This window comes from Phoca vitulina, unplaced genomic scaffold (genome assembly GCF_004348235.1).
Source record: "Phoca vitulina isolate PV1807 unplaced genomic scaffold, GSC_HSeal_1.0 scaffold106, whole genome shotgun sequence".
Lineage (NCBI taxonomy): Eukaryota > Metazoa > Chordata > Mammalia > Carnivora > Phocidae > Phoca > Phoca vitulina.
Window position 1 is genome coordinate 890421 of NW_022589809.1, and position 27655 is coordinate 918075.

General features: G+C 39.8%; 1 protein-coding gene across 1 annotated transcript in view; it reads right to left on the bottom strand.

Annotated features, from left to right (window-relative positions):
- Nucleotides 1-4502: 4502 nt before the first annotated feature.
- NLRP3 (NLR family pyrin domain containing 3) overlaps nt 4503-27655 on the bottom strand; it is a 46509-nt gene continuing 23356 nt past the window's right edge. Inside the window, exons 8-10 of the mRNA XM_032397919.1 lie at nt 8904-9074; nt 8251-8421; nt 4503-5065 (exon numbers count right to left, since the gene is read on the bottom strand). Coding sequence (XP_032253810.1) covers nt 4966-5065; nt 8251-8421; nt 8904-9074 — 442 coding nt within the window. The 3' untranslated portion in view covers nt 4503-4965. The remainder of the gene's footprint in view (nt 5066-8250; nt 8422-8903; nt 9075-27655) is intronic.

Consider the following 27655-nt stretch of genomic DNA (forward strand, 5'->3'; position numbering starts at 1 on the left):
AGGGGAGAGGGGTGGGAAGATGGGTTAGCCTGGTGATGGGTATTGAGGAGGGCACGTTCTGCATGGAGCACTGGGTGTTATGCACAAACAATGAATCATGGAACACTATATCTAAAACTAATGATGTAATGTATGGGGATTAACATAACAATAAAAAAATTAAAAAAAAAAAAAAAGAAATGGAGACAGTGTGGCCTGGAGAGCTCACTGAAGAACAGACTGAGGTCTCTCTGCTCTGAGGCAGAGGGTTCGAAACAGTCTCTTCTGCTCTGACTCTCAGAAGAGACGTGAAAACTGCCAGGGAAGGCCGCCAGTGAACAAAAGCCCCAAAAAACCGGTTTTCACTGACCCCATCCCCCCCACAGAGGGCAGGGCAACTCTGCCCAAACAAGGTTGCCTGAATAACAGCGTGGCAGGCCCCTCCCCCAGAACAGGCTGGGAAAACAAGAGGCCAGCAACCCTAATATCCCTAGAAAACAGGTGCATCTTGCTTGGGTTCTGGTCAATAATTTGGACTCTATAGATTCCCTCAACCACCCATTTACGGAATGACTAGGAGGAGGAACCCAAAAATAGGAAAGACTCAGAGACTGTGACTTCTGCCACAGATTTACAAATGGATGCAGATAAAACCAAGATGTCGGAAATGGAATTCAGGGTAGCAGTTGTGAAGACAATAGCTAGAATGGAGAAATCAATTAATGGCAACATAGAATCTCTAAGGGCAGAAATGAACACTGAACTGGCAGAACTTAAAAATGCTATCAATGAGATCCAATCTAATCTAGATAATTTAACAGCTAGGGTAAGTGAGGCAGAAGAACAAATAAGTGACCTGGAAGACAATTTAATAGATAAAACGGGAAAAGAGGAAGACAGGGAGAAACAGCTCAGAATCTATGAAAACAGAATTAGAGAAACAAATGATGCCATGAAATGTTCCAATGTCAGAATTGTTGGGATCCCTGAGGGGGTGGAGAGAGAGAGAGGACCAGAAGATATATGTGAGCAAATTGTAGCTGAGAACTTCCCTAATCTGGGGAATGAAATAAACATTCGTGTCCTAGAAGCAGACAGGACCCCTCCCAAGATCAAGGACAACAGGCCAACACCCTGACATGTAATAGTAAAACTCATAAATCTTAGAACCAAGGAAACCATCTTAAGGGCAGTTAGGTGGAAGAGATTCCCTACGTACAGAGGGAGGAACATCAGAATAACGTCAGACCTATCCACAGAGACCTGGCAAGCCAGAAAGGCCTGGCAAGACATATTCAGGGTACTAAACGAGAAGAACATGCAGCCAAGAATACTTTATCCGGCAAGGCTGTCATTTAGAATGGATGGAGAGATGCAGAGCTTCTACGACTGGCAGAAACTGAAAGAATATGTGACCACTAAGCCGGCCCTGCAAGAAATATTAAGGGGGGTTTTATAAAAGGAGAAAGACCCCAAGAGTGATATACAACAGAAATTTACAGGGACAATCTATAGAAACAAGGACTTCACAGGCAACATGATGACAATTAATTCATATCTTTCAATAATCACTCTCAACGTGAATGGCCTAAATGCTCCCATAAAATGGCACAAGGTTGCAGATTGTATAAAAAGAAAGGACCCATCCATATGCTGTCGACAAGAAACTCATTTTGAACCTAAAGATACATCCAGACTGAAAGTGAAGGGATGGAGATCCATCTTCCATGCCAGCAGACCTCAAAAGAAAGCTGGGGTAGCAATTCTTATATCAGACAAATTAGATTTTAAACTAAAGTCTGTAATTAGAGACACAGAAGGACACTCTATCATTCTTAAAGGGTCTATCCAACAAGAAGATCTAACAATTGTAAATATCTATGCCTCCAACATGGGAGCAGCCATCTACATAAGCCAACTGTTAACCAAAATAGTCATATTGATAACAATACGTTAATTGTAGGAGACCTCAACACTCCTCTCTCAGCAATAGACAGATCATCTAAGCAGAAAATCAACAAGGAAACAAGAGCTTTGAATGATACACTGGACCAGATGGACCTCATAGATATTTACAGAACATCCCACCCTAAAACAACAGAATACTCATTCTTCTCAAGCGCACATGGAACTGTCTCCAGAATAGACCACATACTGGGTCACAAATCAGGTCTCAACCGATACCAAAAGATTGAGATTATTCCCTGCATATTCTCAGACCATAATGCTTTAAAACTGGAACACAATCACAAGAAAAAATTTGGAAGAAATTAAAACACTTGGAAGCTAAAGACCACTCTACTCAAGAATGTTCGAGTCAGCCAGGAAATCAAAGAACTTAATTCATGGAAATCAATGAGAACGAAAACACATCGGTCCAAAACCTATGGGATACTGCAAAGGCGGCAGCAATTCAGTAATGCGGCAGGATACAAAATCAATGCACAGAAATCAGTTGCTTTCTTATACACTAACAACGCAACTGTAGAAAGAGAAATTAGAGAAATGATTCCATTTACCATAGCACCAAAAACCATAAAATACCTCGGAATAAACCTAACCAAAGAGGTAAAGGATCTATACTCTAGGAACTACAGAATCCTCATGAAAGAAACTGAAGAAGACAGAAAAAGATGGAAAAATATTCCATGCTCATGGGTTGGAAAAATAAACATTGTTAAAATGTCTATGCTACCCAGAGCAATCTATACCTTCAATGCCATCCTAATCAAAATTCCAGTGACATTTTAAAAAATGCTGGAACAAACAATCCTAAAATGTGTAAGGAATCAGAAAAGACCCCGAATTGCCAAGGAAATGTTGAAAAAGAAAAACAAAGCTGGGGGCATCATGTTGCCTGATTTCAAGCTATATTACAAAACTGTGATCACCAAGACAGCATGGTACTGGCACAAAAACAGACATATAGACCAATGGGACAGAATAGAGAACCCAGATATGGACCCTCAACTCTATGGTCAAATAATCTTTGACAAAGCAGGAAAAAATATGCAATGGAAAAAAGACAGTCTCTTCAATAAATGGTGCTGGGAAAATTGGACAGCCACATGCAGAAGAATGAAACTCGACCATTCTCTAACACCATACACAAATATAAACTCAAAGTGGATGAAAGACCTCAATGTGAGACAGGAATCCATCAAAATCCTAGAGGAGAACATACGCAATTACCTCTTTGACATCGGCCACAGCAACTTCTTTCAAGATACATCTCCAAAGGCTAGTGAAACAAAAGCAAAAATGAACTTTTGGGGCTTCATCAAGATAAAAAGCTTCTGCACAGCAAAGGAAATAGTCAACAAAACAAAGAGGCAACCCACAGAATGGGAGAAGATATTTGCAAAGGACACTACAGGTAAAGGGCTGGTATCCAAGATCTATAAAGAACTTCTCAAACTCAACACCCAAAAAACAAATAATCAAGTCAAAAAATGGGAACAAGACATGAACAGACACTTCTCCGAAGAAGACATAAAATGGCTAACAGACACATGAAAAAAATGTTCATCATTAGCCATCAGGGAAATTCAAATCAAAACCACACTGAGATACCACCTTACACCAGTTAGAATGGCAGAAATTGACAAGGCAAGAAACAACAAATGTTGGAGAGGTTGTGAAGAAAGGGGAACCCTCTTACACTGTTGGTGGGAATGCAAGCTGGTGCAGCCACTCTGGAAAACAGTATGCAGGTGCCTCAAAAAGTTGAAAATAGAGCTACCCTATGACCCAGCAATTGCACTACTGGGTATTTACCCCAAAGATACAGATGTAGGGAAAAGAAGGGGCACATGCATCCCAATGTTTATAGCAGCAATGTCCACAATAGCCAAACTATGGAAGGAGTCAAGATGCCCTTCAACAGATGAATGGATAAAGAAGATGTGGTTCATATATACAATGGAATATTACTCAGTCATCAGAAAGGATGAATACCCAACTTTTACATCAACATGGATGGGACTGGAGGGGATTATGCTAAGTGAAATAAGTCAATCAGAGAAAGACAATTATCATATGGTTTCACTCATATGTGGAACATAAGGAATAGCGTGGAGGACCACAGGGGAAGGGAGGGAAAACTGAATTGGAAGAAATCAGAGAGGAAGTCGAACCATGAGAGACTCTGGACTCCGGGAAACAAACTGAGAGTTCCAGAGGGGAGGGGGGTGGGGGGATGGGGTACCCGGGTGATGGACATTAAGGAGGGCACGTGTTGTGATGAGCACTGTGTGTTATACGCAACTAATGAATCTTTGAACACTACATTGAAAAGTAATGATGTATTATATGCTGGCTAATTGAACATAATAATAATAATAAATAATTTAAAAAATAAAATAAATAAAATTAAGGGAAAGAAACAATTTAGATCAATAAATACAAAAAGTTTTAAATTTTCTGAATTTTCAACCAGCTACAATAAACACGAATTATTTTATTAGAAAATAGAACTGTTACAAAAATTAAAAATAAATAAGTTGCTGCTACAAAACTGCAACATAATATATAGTTTACTAGTTCTATTATAGTCAGAAAGATAGGAGTGGGTGATAATGGTGATATGGGTTAAAGTAAACAGAACAAAGATGCGTAAAAAAAGATATGAGGGAAAGGAGACTGAGGGAGAGTAAGAAGAGAAAAAGAAACACAGAAAAAGTGCTTTATTAAATGAGTTAGTTATATGAGGTCACCAAAAGGAACATATCCTCTGACTGAGGTTCTATAATGAGAACCACCTCATTTGGATGATTTCATTGTCCTGGTGTCTTCAAGCCACGGGTAAAGTAGATGCTCACATTCTCTGTAAAATGCACCATCAGCAAGATTTCGCTGTCCCACCCTGGACCAGAGGCATCGTGGAGTGATGGTCTTCACCCTGAATGGAGGAGTGCTCACTCCCACTTGTCCACACCTGGATGGCAGGGAGCCAAAATGCTGGCATCTGGCAGCCCATGTCTATCACTACCAAAAAGGCTCAAAGACAATGGTCAACTCAGGCTTTTCTTCTTGAAGTGTTTCTAATGCACATTTTGTATCATAATTGAAATACATTTCACACAACCTGTAAGAGCAAATTGACAGCCTTATGTTATATTCTTCAAAGAACACTCTCAGCGTTTTTGCTTTAAAAATCTCACCTCCTTACTTCCCTTAATCTAACACACTTCTAAGCTCTCCAATGCTACACTTCATGCCTAATGTTTTTCTGTTATATTTTCAACCTTCAAGTTTGGAAATGTTTTAACATGTAAATTTAGAGAGAATGGTAATCAATCCCTATGCCTATTACCCAAATTTGACAATTAATAACCCATGCCCAGGGACGCCTGCGTGGCTCAGTCAGTTAAGCGTCTGCCTTCAGCTCAGGTCATGATCCCAGGGTCCTGGGATCGAGTCCCATGTCATCAGGCTCCCTGCTCAGCAGGGAATCTGCTTCTCCCTCTCCCTCTGCCCCCCTCCCCTGCTCATGCTCTCTTGTTCTTGCTCATTCTTTCAATCTTTCTCTCTCAAATAAATAAAATCTTTTAAAAAAATAAATTAAAAAAATAACTCATGGCCAATCTCGTTTCGTCTATCACCCACCTACTCTTCACATCAATGGATTATTACAAACACAGCATTGCATGCATCTATAAACACAACCACAATGCCATTATCACACCTAAAAAAGTTAACAGTGATTCCTTAATATCAACATATGTCCAGTATTTAAATTTCCTCAACAGGCTGATACATTTTTTATATGAGGTTTATTTAATCAGAAGCCATATAAAGTTTACACATTGCAACTGTTTGTATGCCTGTCAAGTCTTCTTTGATATATAATTTCTTCCCTCTTGTCTCTTTTTTTTCTTAAGTTTCCCTTGCAACTTAGCTAAGAAATCATACCATTTGTCCTGCACCATTTTTAACAATCTTGATTTGGTTGTGTTATGGATTGAATGTTTGTGTTTCTTCAAAATCCATGCATTGAAGCCCTAATCCTCCATGTAATGGTATTTGAAATGGAGCATTTGGGATATAATTAGGGTTAAATGAGGTCACGGGGGTGGGTCATCACGATGGGATCAGTGCCCTTATGGTAAGAGATGCCAGGGCACACACTGTCTCACACCTCTGTCTCTCTCTTCCATGTAGGGACACGGGAAGAAGGCAGCCATCTGCAAGCCTGGACGAAAGCTCTCACCAGAACCTGAATCAGTTGGCACTGTGATGTTAGACTTCCCATATTCAAATCTGTGAGCAATAAATGTCTGTTGCTTAAGGCACCCTGAGCTAATGAGACAGGTGGATTGCATCCAGAGGTTCCTCAGTCTGTTTGAAGCCTGTCCCTCATCTGCAGAGCGTCCCTCAGGGCTGGGTCAGGGACTCCACATACAGTAATGTCTCAGCTTCATCCTGGCCTACCCTTGCCTTTGTCCTTCTATTTCTCTTCACTCTGAGAATGTTGGCTTTTCCTGCAGCACCGGTGCTCTACTGTGTCTGCATAAGGATGCAAAATTCTGTTTATTCAAACCTGCATTCTAGCCGGTTCTCAGCCTTGAGGTCATGAACTAGAACAGAAGCCCCAGGACTAATAGAATTTATATTATTTGGGTAAGATATAGATAATAAATAAACAAGAAAGTGATATAGCAGATATGTATGATGATGATCACACTATGGTGTAAAATAAGCAGAAAAGGGGGGCAAATATGCTAAACTGCTATTTTCAGTAGGATGGTCAGAGACAGACACACAGAAGAAGACCTCTAAGCAGAGGATTAAGGATACATGGGAACAAGACACATGACTATCAAAGGGGAGAGAGGTCCAGGCAGAGGGAACAGGAAATGCCAAGTTGTGGAGGTGACCGTATTTTTGCAAAACTGCAAGAAGATCAGTGTGTGTGGAGCATAAGGAACATGGATTAGGAGACAATGAATTTGCAGAAGCAGCAGGGGCCAGACCACAGGCAGCCTCAGGCACTGCCATGGGTTTGTGGATCTTACTTTGAATGCGATAGGAAATCACTAGAGCATGAGGGTAGGAATGATATGATCACTTGCTCCTGTTTTAGCTACAACCTCCATCTGCCATGGTCAGGATAATAATAGATGCAGAGTTGCCTGGCAGATGCCACCAGAACAATCCAGACAAGACGGAACGGTGGTTTTGAACCAGGGTAGGAGTCATGAAGCCAGAAGTCAGGAAGAGGTCAACAAGCAGGCATGTTATGGAAGCAGAGCTAACAAGAAATGCCAACAAGTTGGACGTGTGCATAAGAAAAAATAGGTGTCAAAGATGATTTAGAGTGTTTTTTTGTTGTTTTTGGCCTGAGCAAATCTCACTAAGCAACCACTGACAAAGATGAGGAAGAAGCAGATTTTAGGCAGAGGGGGTAATACAGGTTTGGATTTGGACATGTAAAATTTAGCACATTTATTAAACATACAAATGGAAAGGTCAGACTAGCATTTGGACATGGAATTTATGCAGGTATAAATTGGCTGGCACAGCATATATATGGTAAAGCCAGAACACTGGATGCTGTCAACACAGGATAAAGTATAGAGAAGAAAAATTAGCTCAATGATTGAGTCCAGGGGATTCAGCATGTGCAAGTCAGGATGATAAAAAGAATCCACAAAGGAGACTGAGCAGAAATAGCAAATGAAGGAGAAGAAAATCCAGTGTGGAGAAGGTGTGGCCCCTAAAGCCAAGTGAGGGAAAGTTCTTTTGTGGAGAATGATTTTCAGGGCTGACAAAGGTACAGGACTCATTGGGAAGCTCTTACTGGAAAGGTAATGAATACCAGGGGATATCACTAATAATGAAACTCAACACAATGCACACAAGCTGGCTTATGGAATTTCTAATCTTGATGCTTCTGGAACTCTCTTTTCCCATTTAGAAATCCTAAGAACACCCCACTGTGCAAAGACCTTTGCGGCTAAGAGGAACCATGGGCTGCTCTAGGTCTACAAAGTACGTATGGTCCCTTGCAGGGCCATCTACTTCTATTTGGCCACTTTCATTGGGACTTGGGTTTCTTTCGGGAATATGAATGGAAATTCTTTTCACACCCAACTGAACCTTAATTATTCTAACTGTCTGGATGAATTTAAATATGTGGTTTGTGACTCATAAGAAAGTCTGCCCAACCTCAGGCTGAATACAAATGAAGCCACCTGGGTTTTGACAACTGGTCAACTTGTCCTTAGTTCTCTGAACCCTACCATGTAAATCTGTGCAGAGCACACTTACTTCAGGCTTTTTAGGAGGCAGCCCTGCTGTTTTAGCACTTCACAGAGCAGCATGACCCCTAGATCACCCAGGTCATTACTACCCAGGCTCAGCTCCCGCAGGCTCTTGTTGGAGGTCAGAAGTGTGGAAAGATCCCAGCAACAGTGTGAGGTGAGGCCACAGCCATCTAATCTGCAAGAAAGAGGGTGATTTAAAGAAAATGCCCCCTTAACTATCCCCCAGTTCCCCCAGATCTCAGGCTGCAATGTTTCAAATGCACAAAAAGCACAGGATTAATGAATTTAGAACAACTGTATGTGCCCATGGTTATTCTTCTCCCCTTTTCAGATGAAAGTATTTTTTTCCAGTCTACTGGATTGTGCAGATCAAATTAGTAATAGTAGTTTGTGAATTGATTTTTCCCAAATTCTATGCCTCTCTCCAAATTTCCCTAAAACACAAGTGCCATATCACCCTATTCTTTTGTGGTGAAAGGAAATCCAGTATTTACCTTTACACCACCAAGAAGTAGAACCCCTCCAAGTCCCATGATCCTGTAATAAACCAAACCTTAGCAGAACACCATCCCTTCTCAGATAAAAATCATCCCATCATCATTTCCCCCACCTTAGCCACCATGTATCCCCCTCATTGTAATTAGCTAAGGGACTTACTCCAATATCTGAAGCTTGCAGTTGGGGTGCAAGAGGCCCTCACAGAGCAGCTTCACCCCCGTGTCTCCAAGAGCATTGCCCCGTAGGTAAAGGTGTGTGAGCTTCTGGTTAGTGCTGAGCACTGAGGACAGAGCTGGACAGCAACCTGATGTAAGGCCAGAATTCATCAACCTGGAGAAGGAACAAGGAAACGAGGCCTCCATGTTCAGCCTTTCTTGAACATTGCACAGCTATCTTAGCAAGGGAATCTCATCTTATCTAAAAAGTGCATCCTTGGGGTGCTTGGGTGGCTCAGTTGGTGAAATGTCTGCCTTTGGCTTAGGTTGTGGTCCCAGGGTCCTGTGATCGAGCCCCACGTCGGGCTCCCTAGGGGCTCAGTGAGGAGTCTGATTCTCCCTCTCTCTGCCCCCAGCCCAAGCTGGTTCTCTCCCTCTCTCTCTCTCTCAAATAAATGAAGTCTTAGGAAAAAAAAAAAAAAACAGCTGCATCCTTCTCCTTCAAGGTCAGGAGCCAGCATCTTGGATACTATCTGAGGAGAGCATGACTCCTTGTCTCTGGACCCATAAGAGAGATGAATAGTCATCAGAGCAGATGCTTTGCTGGGACTGGTGGAAGAGACAGAGCAAAAGCAAACTGATCCAGACTCCTTCCACATTCTTCTTCCTTCTTACACATATTCCCTCTGCCATCCATGCTGCTTTTTTTTTTTAAGACTTTATTTATTTGACAGAGAGAGACACAGCGAGAGAGGGAACACAAGCAGGGGGAGTGGGAGAGGGAGAAGCAGGCTCTCCGTGGAGCAGTGTCACGCATGCTTCCTAACACCACATCTTCCAGAAATACATCCCAGATTATACTTCACTAATAATTCCGACAACACTGCAAAGACTTGCCTTACTGGATTCTCACATTAACTGAGCAAGGTGGTAGTGCAGCTGTAACTATTATGTATCTTTTGCAGGTTAGAAATCTGAGGTTTATCAAATCCTGTGTTTCTCTTAAGGTCAAAGAGCAAGTGTTGAGTGGGGAGGGACCTGGACTTAAGCCTTATAGGGCCATCTCTCCTCTGTGGCCCTTCTATCCATATCACTCTTCCTTCTGCACTGGAAGGGGGCTCTCAGAGCATAGAGCTCTAGATTTGCATTATACTCAGTGGGACTAAGATGTTTGGTGTGCTGCACTTGGGTCAAGTTGAATATATTCTCTTACCCAACAGAAGCATGAGGGCTTTGGGGTAGAGAGCTGCATTCCTCTAGCATAGAAGCTCAGAGTGGGGAATACAGTACACAGAAAGCCACATATGCTAGGTCTTCAACAAAACCTTGACTTAACAACATCTCATGCAATCACATTCCTTCCTGCCAGAATCCTAAACAATAACATGTTTTTAAGCTCCGAGATGTCTTAGAATCAGGAAAAATAGAAACATAGAAAGTAGCACCAGCAGGTGATCAAAAGAAACACAAATACTTATCTACCTACTGGTTTCCATCTCACCAGTCAAGGATGAATCATAATAAAAAAAATTGAATATGCAAGACAAACAGGGGAATAAAGCCCAAGATGGATGAGTAAAAAAAACAAGGCAAGGCTTCTAGTAAGAACTTTATTTCTAGCTGAGCATAATCTCATTAGATGGTCCTTAATTAACATGCAGAAGGTATTTGCAAGATTATTAGCTGTTATTAGCTGTTTGTGTTGTCTTGAAATCATATGTTGAAATCTTAACTAGCATTGTGCTGGTAGGAGGTGCAGCCATTAAGAGGTAATTAGATCTGGAGGGTGGAGTCTTCATGATAGAATTAGTGCCCTGATAAAACAGACCCCAAAGACTTCCCTTGTCCCTATTGCCATGTGAGGACACAACAAGAAGGTGGCTGTTGGAAAGCCCAAAACCAGGTGATCTAAGGCACCTTGATCTTGGGCTTCCAGCCTCCAGAACTATGAGACATGTTTGTCGTTTGAGTCACCCAGACGATAGTATTTTTGTTGCAGCAGCCTGAACAGACTAGATGAAGATGAAGAACAGCAAAGATGAAGACCATTCCAGAAGATTGAAGATAGTCATCCAAAAGGAAAGGAAAAAAAAAATATTTTGTGAGTTACAAAATGGCAAGCTTTGCCATCATTTCCCGAAAAGGACTAGAGGGATTATGAACAGATGTTTTACTAGCAAGGCAGCATGAAATGGCAGCACTTACAAGCACAAGGTGGTTTTGTTAAGAATAAGTCACATCTCAATTATCAAACTTAATTACCATTGAGACTGAGTGATGGGTGCATTGAGTGCATAATGAAGTGTTTAGGCAATCAAACAACCAAGTTCTACCAGCCAATCCACTTGATTAGAGGGATGTAACCAAGATCACACATCTTGGTCTCAACCAATCCATTTACCCAGTTCTACATTCACTGAGCAGATATCTTGCCATGTACTATATTGTTAAATTATTGTGTCAGAAGGAAAGATGGCAGAGGAGTAGGAGACCCTATTTCAACTGGTCCCCAGAATTGAGCTGGATATCTACCAGACCACTCTGAGCACCCATGAAACCAGCCTGAGATGTAAGAAGATCTGGATCTCTACAAACAGAATATCGCAGGCGGTTGGTTTTGAGATATGAAGCAGGGAGCCCTGATTCCATGGGGCAGATATCAGAAGATAAACAGCAGCGAGAGGGAGCCTGTCCGTGGGGATCCTACACCGCCGGTGAGCAACAGCCTCGCGCGCTGGGGTCGGGGCACAGACTGGCAGACCGGTAGCTGTGGGGAAAGGACTTTAGGGCAGCCCCCAGGGCGGAAACCCGGAGCGGTGGGGTCACGCATGGGACTGGGAGCAGCTGGCGGTTTTAGAAGCACAAAGGGCAGAGCCGCGCTCCGACCTGGAGGCAGGACTGGGAGCGCTGCGGAAGGGCGCACAACCCAGGACACTGCAGTTTATAGCAGCACGGACAGAAACAGAGGAAGTGTGGCCTGGAGAGCTCACTGAAGAACAGACTGTGGTCTTTCTGCTCTGAGGCAGAGGGCTGGAAATGGTCTCTTCTGCTCTGACTCACAGAAGAGACAGGTAAAGCCGCCAGAGAACAAAAGCCCCCAAAACTGATCCCTGCTGAGCCCATCCCCCACCACAGGGGGGCAGGGCAACTCCGCCCAAACAGGGTTGCATGAGTAACAGTGCAGCAGGCCCCTCCCCCAGAAGACAGGCTGGGAAAACAAGAGGGCAGCAACCCTAAGGTCCCTAGAAAACAGGTGCATCTTGCTTGAATTCTGGTCAATAATTTGGACTCTATAAATTCCCTCAAACACCCATCAACAGAATGACTAGGAGGAGGAGCCCCCAAAATAGAAAAGACTCAGAGATTATGACTTATGCTGCAGATTTACAAATGGATGCAGATATAACCAAGATGTCGGAGATGGAATTCAGGCTAGCAACTGTGAAGACAATGGCTAGAATGGAGAAATCAATTAATGGCAACATAGAGTCTCTAAGGGCAAAAATGAAAGCTGAATTGCCAGAACTTAAAAATGCTATCAATGAGATCCAATCCAATCTAGATAATCTAACAGCTAGGGTAAGTGAGACAGAAGAACGAATAAGCGACCTGGAAGACAATATAATAGATAAAAAGGGAAAAGAGGAGGCTAGGGAAAAACAACTCAGAATCCATGAAAATAGAATCAGAGAAATAAGTGACACCATGAAGCGTTCCAATGTCAGAATAATTGGAATCCTGGAGGGAGTGGAGAGAGAGAGAGGACTAGAAGATATATTTGAGCAAATCGTAGCTGAGAACTTCCCTAATCTAGGGAATGAAACAAACATTCGCATCCTAGAGATAGAGAGGACCCCTCCCAAGATAAAGGAAAACAGGCCAACACCCCGAAATGTAGTAGTAAAACTTGCAAATCTTAGAACCAAGGAAACCATCTTAAGGGCAGTTGGGGGAAGAGATTCCTTACGTACAAAGGGAGGAACATCAGAATAACGTCAGACCTATCCACAGAGACCTGGCAAGCCAGAAAGGCCTGGCAAGACATATTCAGGGTACTAATGAGAAGAACGGGCAGCGAAAAATACTTTATCTGGCAAGGCTGTCATTTAGAATGGATGGAGAGATGCAGAGCTTCCACGACCAGCAGAAACTGAAAGAATATGTGACCACTAAGCTGGCCCTGCAAGAAATATGAAGGGGGGTTCAATAAAAGGAGAAAGACCCCAAGAGTGAGATACAACAGAAATTTACAGGGACAATCTATAAAAACAACGTCTTCACAGGAAACATGATGACAATTAATTCATATCTTTCAATAATCACTCTCAACGTGAATGGCCTAAATGCTCCCATAAAACGGCACAAGGTTGCAGATTGGATAAAAAGAAAGGACCCATCCATATGCTGCCTACAAGAGACTCATTTTGAACCTAAAGATACATCCAGACTGAAAGTGAAGGGATGGAGATCCATCTTCCATGCCAGCAGACCTCAAAAGAAAGCTGGGGTAACAATTCTTATATCAGACAAATTAGATTTCAAACTAAAGTCTGTAATAAGAAACACAGAAGGACACTATATCATTCTGAAAAAGTCTGTCCAACAAGAAGATCTAACAATTGTAAATATCTATGCCCCCAACATGGGAGCAGCCATCTACATAAGCCAACTGTTAACCAAAATAAAGAGTCGTATTAATAACAATACGTTAATTGTAGGAGACCTCAATACTCCACTCTCAGCAATGGACAGATCATCTAAGCAGAAAATCAACAGGGAAACAAGAGCTTTGAATGATACACTGGACCAGATGGACCTCATCGATATTTACAGAACATTCCACCCTAAAACAACAGAATAGTCATTCTTCTCAAGCGCACATGGAACTGTCTCCAGAATAGACCACATACTGGGTCACAAATCAGGTCTCAACCGATACCAAAAGATTGAGATTATTCCCTGCATATTCTCAGACCACAATGCTTTAAAACTGGAACTCAATCACAAGAAAAAATTTGGCAGAAATTCAAACACTTGGAAGCTAAAGACCACTCTGCTCCAGAATGTTTGGGTCAACCAGGATATCAAAGAAGAACTTAAACAATTCATGGAAATCAATGAGAACGAAAATACATTGGTCCAAAACCTATGGGATACTGCAAAGGCGGTCCTAAGGGGAAATACATAGCCATCCAAGCCTCACTCAAAAAAATAAAAAAATCCCGAATTCACCAACTAACTCTACACCTTAAAGAACTAAAGAAAAAGCAACAAATGATGCCTAAGCCATGCATTAGAAGAGAAATAATTAAAATTAGAGCAGAAATCAATGAACTAGAAACCAGAAACACAGTAGATCAGATCAATGAAACTAGAAGTTGGTTCTTTGAATGAATTACTAAGATCGATAAACCACTGGCCAGACTTATCCAAAAGAAAAGAGAAAGGACCCAAATTAATAAAATTATGAATGAAAGGGGAGATATCATGACTAACACCAAGGAAATAGAAACAATTATTAGAAATTATTATCAACAACTATATGCCAATAAACTGAGCAATCTGCATGAAATGGAGGCCTTCCTGGAAACCTATAAGCTGCCAAGACTGAAAAAGGAAGAAATTGACAGCCTGAATAGGCCAAAAACCAGTGACGAGATGGAAGCAGTGATCCATAACCTCCCAAAAAACAAGAGTCCAGGGCCTGATGGATTCCCTGGGGAATTCTACCAAACATTCAAAGAAGAAATAATACCTATTCTACTGAAGCTGTTTCAAAAAATAGAAAGAGAAGGAAAACTTCCAAACTCATTCTATGAGGCCAGCATTACCTTAATCCCCAAACCAGACAAAGACCCCATCAAAAAGGAGAAGTTCAGACCGTTATCCCTGATGAATATGGATCCCAAAATCCTCAACAAAATCCTAATAGGATCCAACAATACATTAAAAGGATCATCCACCACGACCAAGTGGGATTTATCCCCGAGATGCAAGGGTGGTTCAACATTTGCAAATCAATCAATGTGATAGAACACATTAGTAAGAGGAGAGAGAAGAACCATATGGTCCTCTCAATTGATGCAGAACCAGCATTTGACAAAATACAACATTCTTTCCTGATTAAAACTCTTCAGAGTATAGGGATAGAGGGAACATTCCTCAAGCTCATAAAATCCATCTATGAAAAACCCACAGCGAATATCATCCTCAATGGGGAAAAGCTGAGAGCCTTTCCCTTGAGATCAGGAACATGTCAAGGATGCCCACTCTTGCCACTATTGTTCAACATAGTACTAGAAGTCCTAGCAACAGCAATCAGACAACAAAAAGAAATAAAAGGTATTCAAACTGGCAAAGAAGAAGTCAAACTCTCTCTTTTCGCAGATGACATGATACTTTAGGTGGAAAAACCAAAAGACTCCACCCCTAAATTACTAGAACGCATACAGCAATGCAGTAATGTGGCAGGATACAAAATCAATACACAGAAATCAGTTGCTTTCTTATACACTAACAACGCAATTGTAGAAAGAGAAATTAGAGAAATGATTCCATTTACCATAGCACCAAAAACCATAAAATACCTCAGAATAAACCTAACCAAAGAGGTAAAGGATCTATACTCTAGGAACTACAGAATCCTCATGAAAGAAACTGAAGAAGACACAAAAAGATGGAAAAATATTCCATGCTCATGGATCAGAAGAATAAACATTGTTAAAATGTCTATGCTACCCAGAGCAATCTATACCTTCAATGCCATCCCAATCAAAATCCCAATGACATTTTTCAAAGTGCTGGAACAAACAATCCCCGAATCGCCAAGGAAATGTTGACAAAGAAAAACAAAGCTGGGGGCATCACGTTGCCCGATTTCAAGCTATATTACAAAGCTGTGATCACCAAGACAGCATGGTACTGGCACAAAAACAGACATATAGACCAATGGGACAGAATAGAGAACCCAGATATGGACCCTCAACTCTATGGTCAAATAATCTTTGACAAAGCAGGAAAAAACATGCAATGGAAAAAAGACAGTCTCTTCAATAAATGGTGCTGGGAAAATTGGACAGCCACATGCAGAAGAATGAAACTCCACCATTCTCTAACACCATACACAAATATAAACTCAAAGTGGATGAAAGACCTCAATGTGAGACAGGAATCTATCAAAATCCTAGGGGAGAACATAGGGAGTAACCTCTTTGACATCGGCCACAGCAACTTCTTTCAAGATATATCTCCAAAAGCTAGTGAAACAAAAGCAAAAATGAACTTTTGGGACTTCATCAAGATAAAAAGCTACTGTACAGCAAAGGAAACAGTCAACAAAACAAAGAGGCAACCCACAGAATGGGAGAAGATATTTGCAAATGACACTACAGATAAAGGGCTGGTATCCAAGTTCTATAAAGAACTTCTCAAACTCAACACCCAATCAAGTCAAAAAGTGGGCAGAAGATATGAAAAGACACTTCTCTGAAGAAGACATACAAATGGCTAACAGACACATGAAAAAATGTTCATCATCACTAGCCATCAGGGAAATTCAAATCAAAACCACATTGAGATACCACCTTCCACCAGTTAGAATGGCAAAAATGGACAGGGCCAGAAACAACAAATGTTGGAGAGGTTGTGGAGAAAGGGGAACCCTCTTACACTGTTGGTGGGAATGCAAGGTGGTTACAGGCACTTTGGAAAACCGTGTGGAGGTTCCTCAAAAAATTAAAAATAGAGATACCTTATGACCCAGCAATTGCAGTACTGGGTATTTACCCCGAAGACACAGATGTAGTGAAAAGAAGGGCCATATGCACCCCAATGTTCATAGCAGCAATGTCCGCAATAGCCAAACTGTGGAAAGAGCCGAGTTGCCCTTCAACAGATGACTGGATAAAGAAGACGTGGTCCATATATACAATGGAATATTACTCAGCCATCAGAAAGGATGAATACCCAACTTTTACATCAACATGGATGGGACTGGAGGAGATTATGCTAAGTGAAATAAGTCAAGCAGAGACAGACAGTTATCATATGGTTTCACTTATTTGTAGAACATAAGGAATTGCACGGAGGACATTAGGAGAAGGAAGGGAAAAATGAGGGGGGGTGAAATTTGAGGAGAGATGAACCATGAGAGACTATGGACTCTGAGAGACAAACAGGGTTTTAGAGGGGAGAGGGGAGGGGGGATTGGTTAGCCCGGTGATGGGTATTAAGGAGGGCACGTACTGCATGGAGCACTGGGTGTTATACGAAAACAGTGGATCGTGGACCACCACATCAAAAACTAATGATGTATTGTATGGTGACATAACATAATAAAATTTAAAAAAATTATTGTGGGTTTTTTTTTATTTATTTACTAATGATATACCTTATGTTATAAAAATGTGTCACAAAGAAAATTGAGGAAGAAGATTTAATATTCATCGAGTGTTTACTATATGGTTGGCTGAAATAATGACTTAAAATAGGATTATCTCATAGAATTACTACAAAACCAAGATTTAGGTATTGTTTTGTCCTTCTTTTTAAATGGAAAAGCTGAGAATCAGGGAAATTACTTGAAAAATAAGAAGGAGCTTCCTAGATGGACTATGAGGGCGGGAGAGTATTTTGCATACCAGGCAAAAGGAAAGTGGTAAGCAAGGGAAGGAAGAGTAAAAGAGGTCACATTCTTAGGACTAAAAACTTATTCAATATGACTCAGAATGGAGTGAAGGGTGTGGCAGAAGCAATGACCTAGAGCTGATCAGGGACAGCTTTGTGTACTATGCTAAGACACAGCAACTACACTCTGACTTCAAAGAACTTTTGAAGTTTGTGTGTGTGTGTGTGTGTGTGTTTTAATTTGACAGAGAGAGACAGCTAGAGAGGGAACACAAGCAGGGGGAGTGGGAGAGGGAGAAGCAGGCTTCCCGCTGAGCAGGGAGCCCGATGTGGGGCTCGATCCCAGGACCCTGAGATCATGACCTGATCTGAAGGCAGACGCTTAATTGACTGAGCCACGCAGGTGCCCCCTTTTGAAGTTTTTTGAGAAAAAGCTCAATGTTTTCAAATCTGCATTTTAGAAAACTCCTCTGGTGTTTTGCAAAAGAAGCAAGGGGGTAGAGGGAACTGAAAGTAAAGACAATCTAGGATTTTCCTCTATTTACGGGCTAATCATCTTCCTGGAAAGTCCCATTATCAACAAGGCAGTAATAAAGAAAGGGCAAGAGGGGACAAAGGATGAGGGTGGAGAGTAAGTTATAAGAATTAAAGAATTTTAAAAAAATTAAAAAATAAAATAAAATAAAATACGATCACCAAATGCTAAAAAAAAAAAAAAAAAAAAAGAATTAAAGAATTTTGCAAATGCTCACTGTGTGGCACTTACATAATATGGAGGGGGGGGTGGAGTGCAAAATGCAACCAAAAATAGAGGCCTAAAGTTCAGGACATTTGGCCATACCTAACAAAATATAAAATGCCTAAAATTGTTACTTCATTAATTACATTTATAGGTATCCATCTCAAAAGAAATATCCACACAAAAATAAAGTTATATATACAAAATATGTTTTTTCATAGCACTTGTAATATTAAGAAAGGAGAAATTCATCTAAAGGCTTATCATTCTGTGAGAACATAAATAAATTACTGTAAAGCATACTATGTAATATTACGCCCAAATCTGTAGATCTGTATATACCAGCATGGTAATAAATTCATGATAAAAATAAGAAGAAATCATAAGACTCCACAAAAAATTGCTAGAACTGATACACAAATTTAGTGAAGTCACGGTATACAAGATCAATGTACAGAAGTCTGTTGCATTTCTATACATCAATAATGAAGTAGCAGAAAAAGAAATCAAGGAATTGATCCCATTTATAATTGCACCAAAAACAATAAGATACCTAGGAATAAACCTAACCAAGGATGTAAAAAATCTGTACTCTGAAAACTATAGAACACTTACAAAAGAAATTGAAGAGGACACAAAGAAATGGGGAAAAAATTCCATGCTAGTGGATTGGAAGAACAAACATTGCTAAAATATCTATACTACCCAAAGCAATCTATACATTTAATGCAACCCCATCAAAATAACACCAGCGTTCTTCAGAGAGCTAGAACAAACAATTTTAAAATTTGCATGGAACCAGAAAAGACTCCAAATAGACAAAGCAATCCTGAGAAAGAAAAGCAAAGCTTGAAGCATCACAATTCTGGACTTCAAGATATATTACAAAGCTGTAGTCATCAAGACAGTACAATACTCACACAAAAACAAGTACATAGATCCATGGAACAGAAATGGACCCTCACCTCTATGGTCAACTAATCTTCGACAAAGCAGGAAAGAATGTCCAATGGAAAAAAGACAGTCTCTTCAACAAATGGTGTTGGGAAAATTGGACAGCCACATGCAGAAGAATGAAACTGGACCATTCTCTTACACCACACACAAAGATAAACTCAAAATGGATGAAAGACCTAAAAGTGAGGCAGGAAACCACCAAAATCCTAGAAAGGAAATCAGGCAGCAACTTATTTGACCTCAGCCATAGCAACTTCTTACTAGACACATCTCCAGAGGCAGGGAAACAAAGGCAAAATGAACTACTGGGATTTCATCAAGATAAAAATCTTCTGCAGAGTGAAGGAAACATCTACAAAACTAAAAGACAACCTACAGAATGGGAGAAGATTTGTAAATAATATATCTGATAAAGAGTTAGTATCCAAAATCTGTTAAGAACTTATCAAACTCAACACCCAAAAAACAAATAACCCAGTTAAAAAATGGGCAGAAGACATGAATAGATATTTTTCCAAAGAAGACATCCAGTTGGCCAACAGACACATGAAAAGATGTTCAATATTACTCACCTTCAGGGAACTACAAATCAAAACCACGATGAGATAGCACCTCACACCTGTCAGAATGGCTAAAAAACACAGGAATCAACAGATGTTGGCAAGGATGTGGAGAAAGGGGAGCCCTCTTATGCTGCTGGTAGGAATGCAAACTGGTGCAGCCACTCTGGAAAACAGTATGGAGTTTCCTCAAAAAGTTAAAAATAGAACTACCCTACAACCCAGCAATTGTACTTCTAGGCATTTACCCAAAGGATACAAAAATACAGATTTGGAGACACCTGGGTGGCTCAGTCAGTTAAGCGTCTGCCTTCGGCTCAGGTCATGATCCCAGGTCCCTGGAATCGAGTCCCGCATCAGGCTCCTTGCTCAGTGGGGAGCCTGCTTCTCCCTCTGCCTGCCACTCTCCCTGCTTGTGCTCTCTCTCTCTCTCTGACAAATAAATAAATTTAATTTTAAAAAAAAGGAATGTTAGATGGCACTTCAGCACTATGATTGGGAGCCATTTAAAAAAAAACAAAAACAAAAACAAAAAACAAAAAAACAGATTTAAAGGGGCACATGCACCCTGATGTTCACAGAAGCATTATCAACAATAGCCAAACTATGGAAAGAGCCCAAGTGTACATTGACTGATGAATGGATAAAGATGTGGTGTATATATACACAGTGGAATATTGCTCAGCCATCAAAAATAATGAAATCTTGCCATTTGCAATGACATGCATGGAGCTGGAATGTATTATGCTAAGTGAAATAAGTCAGTCAGAGAAAGACAAATACCATATGATTTCCCTCATATGTGGAATTTAAGAAACAAGACAAATGAGCAAAGAGAAAAAAAGAGAAAGAGACTAATCAAGAAACAGACTAATCAAGAAACAGACTCTTAATTATAGAGAACAAACTGATGGTTACCAGAGGGGATGTGGGGGGATGGGTGAAATAGGTGATGGGGATTAAGGGGTACACTTGTCATGATGAACACTGGGTGTTGTGTGGAATTGTTGAATCAGTATATTGTACACCTGACACTAATATAACATGGTATGTTAACTAACTGGGATTAAAATAAAAACTTAAAAAGAAAAAATATATAAAAAAAATAAAAATAAAAATTATGAAAAAAAGAACATAGTTGAACTAAACAACACCATCAGTTAACTGGATATAATTCATATCTATGGACTACTTCATCAAACAGCAGAGAAATATACATTCTTCTCAAATTCACATGTACCACTCACCAAGACAGACTGCATTCTGGGTCATAAAATATACCTTAACAAGTTTAAAAAATAGAGGCACCTGAGTGGCTCAGTCGGTTAAACATCTGACTCTGGGTTTTTGGCTCAAGTCATGATCTCATGGGTCACGAGGTCAAGCCCTGCATCTGGCTCCATGTTCAGGGGGTGGTCTGCTTGGGGATTCTCTCCTTCTGCCCCCCTCCACTCACACACTCTCTCTCTCTCTCTCTCATTTGACAGAAACAGAGAGAGAGAGCACGAGTGGGCAGAGCAGTAGGCAGAGGGAGAGGGAGAAGCAGGCTCCCCACTGAGCAGAGAGCCCGATGCAGGGCTCCATCCCAGGACCCTGTGATCATGACCGGAGCTGAAGGGAGACGCTTAACCAACTGAGCCACCCAGGCACCCCTAAAAAAATAATAAGTTTAAAAAATAGAATCAGACCACAATGGAATGAAACTAGAAATAAATAATGTAAAGATAGCTGGAAGATTCCAAAATATGTGGAGACTAAACAACACACTTCTAAATAAAACATGGGTCAGAGAAGAAATCTCAAAAGGGATTTAAAAATATTTTGAACTAAATCAAAATGGAAACACAACATATCAAGATTTGTGAGATGCAGCAAAAGCAGTGTTTAGGTGGAAATTTATAGCATGTATTAGAAAATAATATACTGGAAAATATTAGATATTAGATATGAGAAAGGAATAAAGATCTAAGGTTCCACCTTAGAAAACTAGAAAAAGAAGAGCAAGTTAAGTCCAATGTAAGCAGAGAAAATAATGATAAAATTAGAGCAGAAATCAATGAAATTAAAAACAGCAAATTAAAAGAGTAAATCAATGAATCCAAAAGCTGATTTACTGAAAAGGATAATAAAATTGACAAACCTCTAGCAAGGCTAGAAAAAAAAGAGGACACAAAGTACTAATATGAAAATAAAAGAAGGAAAATCTCTACAGATCCAAAGAATATTAAAAGGATAATAAAAGAATCCTATAAATAATCCTTTGCCCACAAAGTTAATAAGCTAGATAAAATGGACTAATGCTTGAAGAACACAATCTGTCAAACTTACACAAGAAGAAACAGACAATCTGAATAGGCTTTTATCTATTAAAGCAATTGAATCAATAATTAATAAACTTACACACAATACACACACACACACACATAAACACCAGACACACATTATTTCACTGGTGAATTCTAACAAATATTTAAGAACGAAATTTTACCAATTATCTACATCTCTCTCAAAAGAAAGAAGTAAAAGGAAAACTTTCAAACTCATTCTATGAGGCCAACATTAACTTAATATCAAAACCAGACAAAGATATTACAAGATAAGAAAATTACAAATACCTTTTATACTGTAGGTGCAAGAATCTCAACAAAATATTACCAAATTGAATCCAACAATGTTTAAAAAGAATTATACACCACAACCACATGGGATTTATCCCAGGTATGCAAGACCGAATCAACCTTTGAAAATCACTTAACATTTAAAAATAAATTAATATAACTCATCACATCAAAAGACTATAGAAGAGAAATCACATGATGATATCTTGAATCAGGAAGAGCATTTGACAAAATTCCAATACTCATTCATGATCAGAGTATTCAGCAAATTAGAAATAGGGAACTTCCTCAATTTAACAAAGAATACCTACAAAAAAATCTTCTGCTAACAACATACATAGTGGTGAGGAACTCAAAGCTTTCCCACTTAAATCAGGAAAAGACAAGGATGTCCCCTCTCCTTTAATTCATCATACTGGAAGTCCTAGCTAATGCAATAAGACAACAAAAGGAAAAACCATAAAAAGTATACAGATTAGAAAGGAATAAATAAAATTGTTTGGAAATGGCATGATCTTTTACATAGAAAATCTGAAAGAATTTACTAAAAAACTTTTAGGATGAAAAGTGATTAGAGGAAGATTGCAGGATATGAGGTTAAGATGCAAAAATTAATCACTTTCCTATATATTAACAATGAAAAGTAGAAATTGAAATAAAACACAATACTATTTATATCAGCACCCCAAAAAGACAAAATACTGGGTACCTAACAAGATACGTAAAAGATCCATATAAAAAAAAAAAAAAACTACAAAATTCTGATGAAAGAAATCAAAGAAAAACCAAATAAATGGACAGACAGTCCATGTTCATGGTTAGAAGACTCAATGTTGTCAAGACTTGTTCAGTCTTGTAACCATGAATATGGACTGTCTGCCCAATTTTATCTATAGATTTAATGCAATTTCAACAAAATCCCAGCAAGTGTTTTTAAGATACAAATTGATTCCGAAGTCTATATGGACAGGCAAAATACCCAGAATAATCTACACAATATTGAAGGAAAAGAACAATTTCAGAGCACTGACATTACTGAACTCCAAGAGTTGCTATAAAGCAACAATAATGAGAACAGTGTGGTACTGGCAAAGTAACAGACAAACTGATCAACAGAACAGAATAAAAAGCTCAGAAATAGACCTACATAGTCAACTGATTTTTGACAAAGGAGCAAGGACAATACAATGGACCAAAGTTAATCTTTTCAACAAATGGTGCTGGAACAACTAGACATCCACGCAAAAAAAAAAAAAAAAATGCAAAAAAAAAAATGACTCGACACTGATCTTAATGCACTTCACATGCAAAAATATTTTTTAATTAACTCAAAACAGATCTAAATGTAAAACACAAAATTATAAAACTCCTAGAAGATACAATCCCAAAGGCATGATGCAGGAAAAAACATAATTGGTAAGTTGGACTTTATTAAAGTTAAAATTATCTTCTCTAAGATACTGTCAAGAGAATAAAAAGACAAGCCATACTGGGAGAAAATATTTCCAAAGACATATATGATAAAGGACTGCTATTCAGAATATACAAAGAACCCTTAACACCCAATAAGAAAATAAACAACCTGATTTAAAAATGGGCCAAAGACCTTAACAGACACCCTACCAGAGAATACACACAGATGACTAGTAAGTTTATGAAAAGACACTCTACATCCTAAGTCATCAAAGAAATGCAAATTAAAAACAAAATATGACTACATGCACGTTACAATTGCCACAATGGAAAACTGACAATGCCAAATGCTGCTGAGGATATGAAGCAACACGAGTGCTCATTCATGGCGTTGGGGATGCAGAATGGTCTACACCCTCTTCAGAAAGCAAGTTTGAGGCTTCTTGAAAAACTAAACATCCTTTAATTACATGATGCAGCAATATCTCTCCTTGATATTTACCCTAAGGATCTGAAAACTTATTTCCGTGCAAAAACATTCACACAGATGTGTATGCCACCTTATTCATAAATATCAAAACTTGAAAACAAGAGGTTCAATAAGATGATGGAGTAGGAGAAATTCAGAAGATGGCCTCAGAGTAGGAGGACCCTAGTCTCATTTCTTCCCATGAACACAATTAGATAACTATCAAATCATCACAAATACCCCAGAAACTGACCTGAAGACTGACAGAGCACACTGTACAACTAAAGGGACATAGGAGACCACATTAAAGAAGATGGGAGGGTCGGAGACATGGTTTGGGGGAGAAACGGATCATGGGTGCCTGGTGGGGAGGGAGCCATGGTCACGGAGAAGGGTCAGAGAGAGGGGAGCACATAGGGGAAAGTACCAGGAGGACTATTCCCCAAAGGCATTGGCTGGGAAAATGAGAGGGGCTGAATTTGTCAGCAGGCTTGATTGGAATACAGACTGGAGGGTGCTACCCTACTCCTGGAGAGAATACAAGCAAACAACATAGGAGTAGGTGTCATTGAAACAGTGATCTGAAAATGCTTGGGGCAAAGAGCGGGGCAATTATTCCCTCTTCTCAGAGCACTTTCCTGAAGGCAACATTCAAGAAGATGCCTCTCCAGGAAAAAAGGAGATGGCTAGCGCCATTTCCCTCCTCCATCCCTCAGCATAAACACAGAACCACCTGAAGAAAGCAAGGCAGCACCCACAATGGCTGCCTAACCTGCTTACACCAAGACCCACAGCCCTGTGCTCTGGAGTGACTGCCCTTCTCAGTAAAGCTTGCCTCACTCTCAGCATGGTGGGCCCCTCTCCCCAGAAGACCACACATAGCCCTGCCACATCTCCTGACCAGAGAGTTCTGCAGGGCCCCTTGATCTCATGGAAGTGCTGTCAGGTCTCATTTCACAAGCAGACCAGAACACACCATGTTAAAACTCACCACATGCAAGTCAGAGACCAAACACTGCCCACAGCAGGCAAGCAGTGCTTCTTCAGATGACTGGCCTGAAGGGTGGAGAAGCCAGAACACAACAGCACAGTGCACGCCACACACACCAGAGACACTGAAGCACCGGGCTCTGGACACTACATGACTTCTTCATAAAGCCATTACTCCCAGGAGCAGAAAACATAACAGGCTTTTCTAACACAGAGAGGAAGGCAGAGTCTTAGACAAAATGCCAAGATGGAAGAATTTATCCCAAATGAAAGAACAAGAGAAGGGATGGCCAGAGATCTAATTGAAACAGATATAAGTAACATGTGTGGTGGAGAATTTAAAGCAACAATCATAAGGATACTGACTGGGCTTGAGAAAAGAAGACATCAGTGAGACCCTTATCACAGAGGTAAAAGTTAAAAAGAATCAATCAGAGATGAAGAACACAATAAACGAGACTGGAAACAGACTTGATGCAATGAACAGCAGGCTGGAAGAAGTAGAGAAAGAAATTCATGGCATATAAGACAAGATAATGGAAAATAATGAAGCCGAACAAAAGAGAGAAAGAATTTTGGAACATGAGAATAGACTTAGTTAACTCAGTGGCTGTCATCAATTATAATAACATTTGTATTATAAGAGTCTTAGAAGAAGAAGAGAGAGAAAGGGGGGCAGAAAACTAATTTGAGAAAATTATAGCTGAAAACTTCCCTAATCTGGGGAAGAAATCCAGATCCAGCAGGCACAGAAAACTCCCATCAAAATCAACAAAAGCAAGCCAACACCAAGATATATTGTAATTAAATTTGCAAAATATAATGATAAAATATCCTAAAAGCAGCAAGAAAAAAGGAGTCCTTAACTTATGAGGAAAGACTCATCAGGTTAGCAGCAGATCTCTAAACAGAAACTTGACAAGCCAGAAGACAGTGGCATGATATATTCAACGTGATAAATGGGAAAAATCTGTAACCAAGAATATTCTATCCAGCAAGACTATCATTCAGGATAGAAGGAGAGATAGAGTTTTCCAGACAAACTAAAACTAAAGGAGTTTGTGATTACTAAACCATCCCTGCAAGAAATATTAAAAGGGATTTTTTGAGGGCAAAGGAGAAACCAAAAGTGGCAAAAACGAGAAAGACTCAGAGAAAAATCTCCAGAAACAATGACAAAATCAACAATAAAATGGCAATAAATATATATTTATCAATAATTACATAGAAAGTAAATGGACTAAATGCTCCAATCAAAACACAAAGGGGTCAGAATGGATAAAAAAAAAACAAGATCCATCTATGTGCTGCCTACAAGAGACACATTTTTTTTCAAGTTTTTCTAATTTCCATTTTATTTTTTATTATTATTTAAATTCAAGTTAGTTAACATATAGTGTAGTATTGGTTTCAGGAGTAGAATTTAGGGATTCATCACTTACATATATTACCCAGTATTCATCCCACCGAGTGCTCTCCTTAATGCCCATCACCCATTTAGCCCATTCCCCACCCACCCACCACCCCTCCAGCAACCCTTAGTTTTTCTACAGTACAAAGACTCATTTTAGACCTAAAGACACCTGATGATTGAAAGTGGAGAAACATTTGTCACCCAACTGGATGCCAAAGAAAACTGGAGTAGCAATATTTATATTGGACACCTGGATTTTAAAACAGACTGTAACAAGAGAAAAGAAGGGCACTATATCATAATAAAGGGGACAATCCATCAAGAAGACCTAACAATTGTAAATATTATGCACCTAACATGGGAGCACCCAGATATATAAAACAATTTATAACGAACATAAAGGAACTAATTGCTAATAATACAATAATAGTAGGGGACTTTAACACCCCACTCACAGCAATGGGCAGATCATCTAAGCAGAAAATCAACAGGGAAACAATGTCTTTGAATGACACACTGGACCAGATGGACTTCACAGATATATTCAGACATTGCATCCTCAAACAGCACAATACACATGCTTTTCAAGTGCAAATGAGATATTCTCCAGAATAGATCACATATTAGGTCACATATCAGGCATCAAAAAAATACAAAAAGATCGTTGGTATGGAGTAACAAAAGACCCTGAATAACCAAAGCAACCTTGAAAAAGAAAAGCAAAGCTGGAGGCATCACAATTCTGGACTTTGAGTTATATTACAAAGCTGTGATCAAAACAGCACGGTACTGGCACATAAACAGACACATAGATCAATGGAACAGAATAGAAAACCCAGAAATGAACCTACAACTCTATGGTCAACTAATCTTCAACAAAGCAGGAAAGAATGTCCAATGGAAAAAAGTCTCTTCAACAAACGGTGTTGGAAAAAGTGCACAACATCATGCAGAAAAATGAAACTGGACCA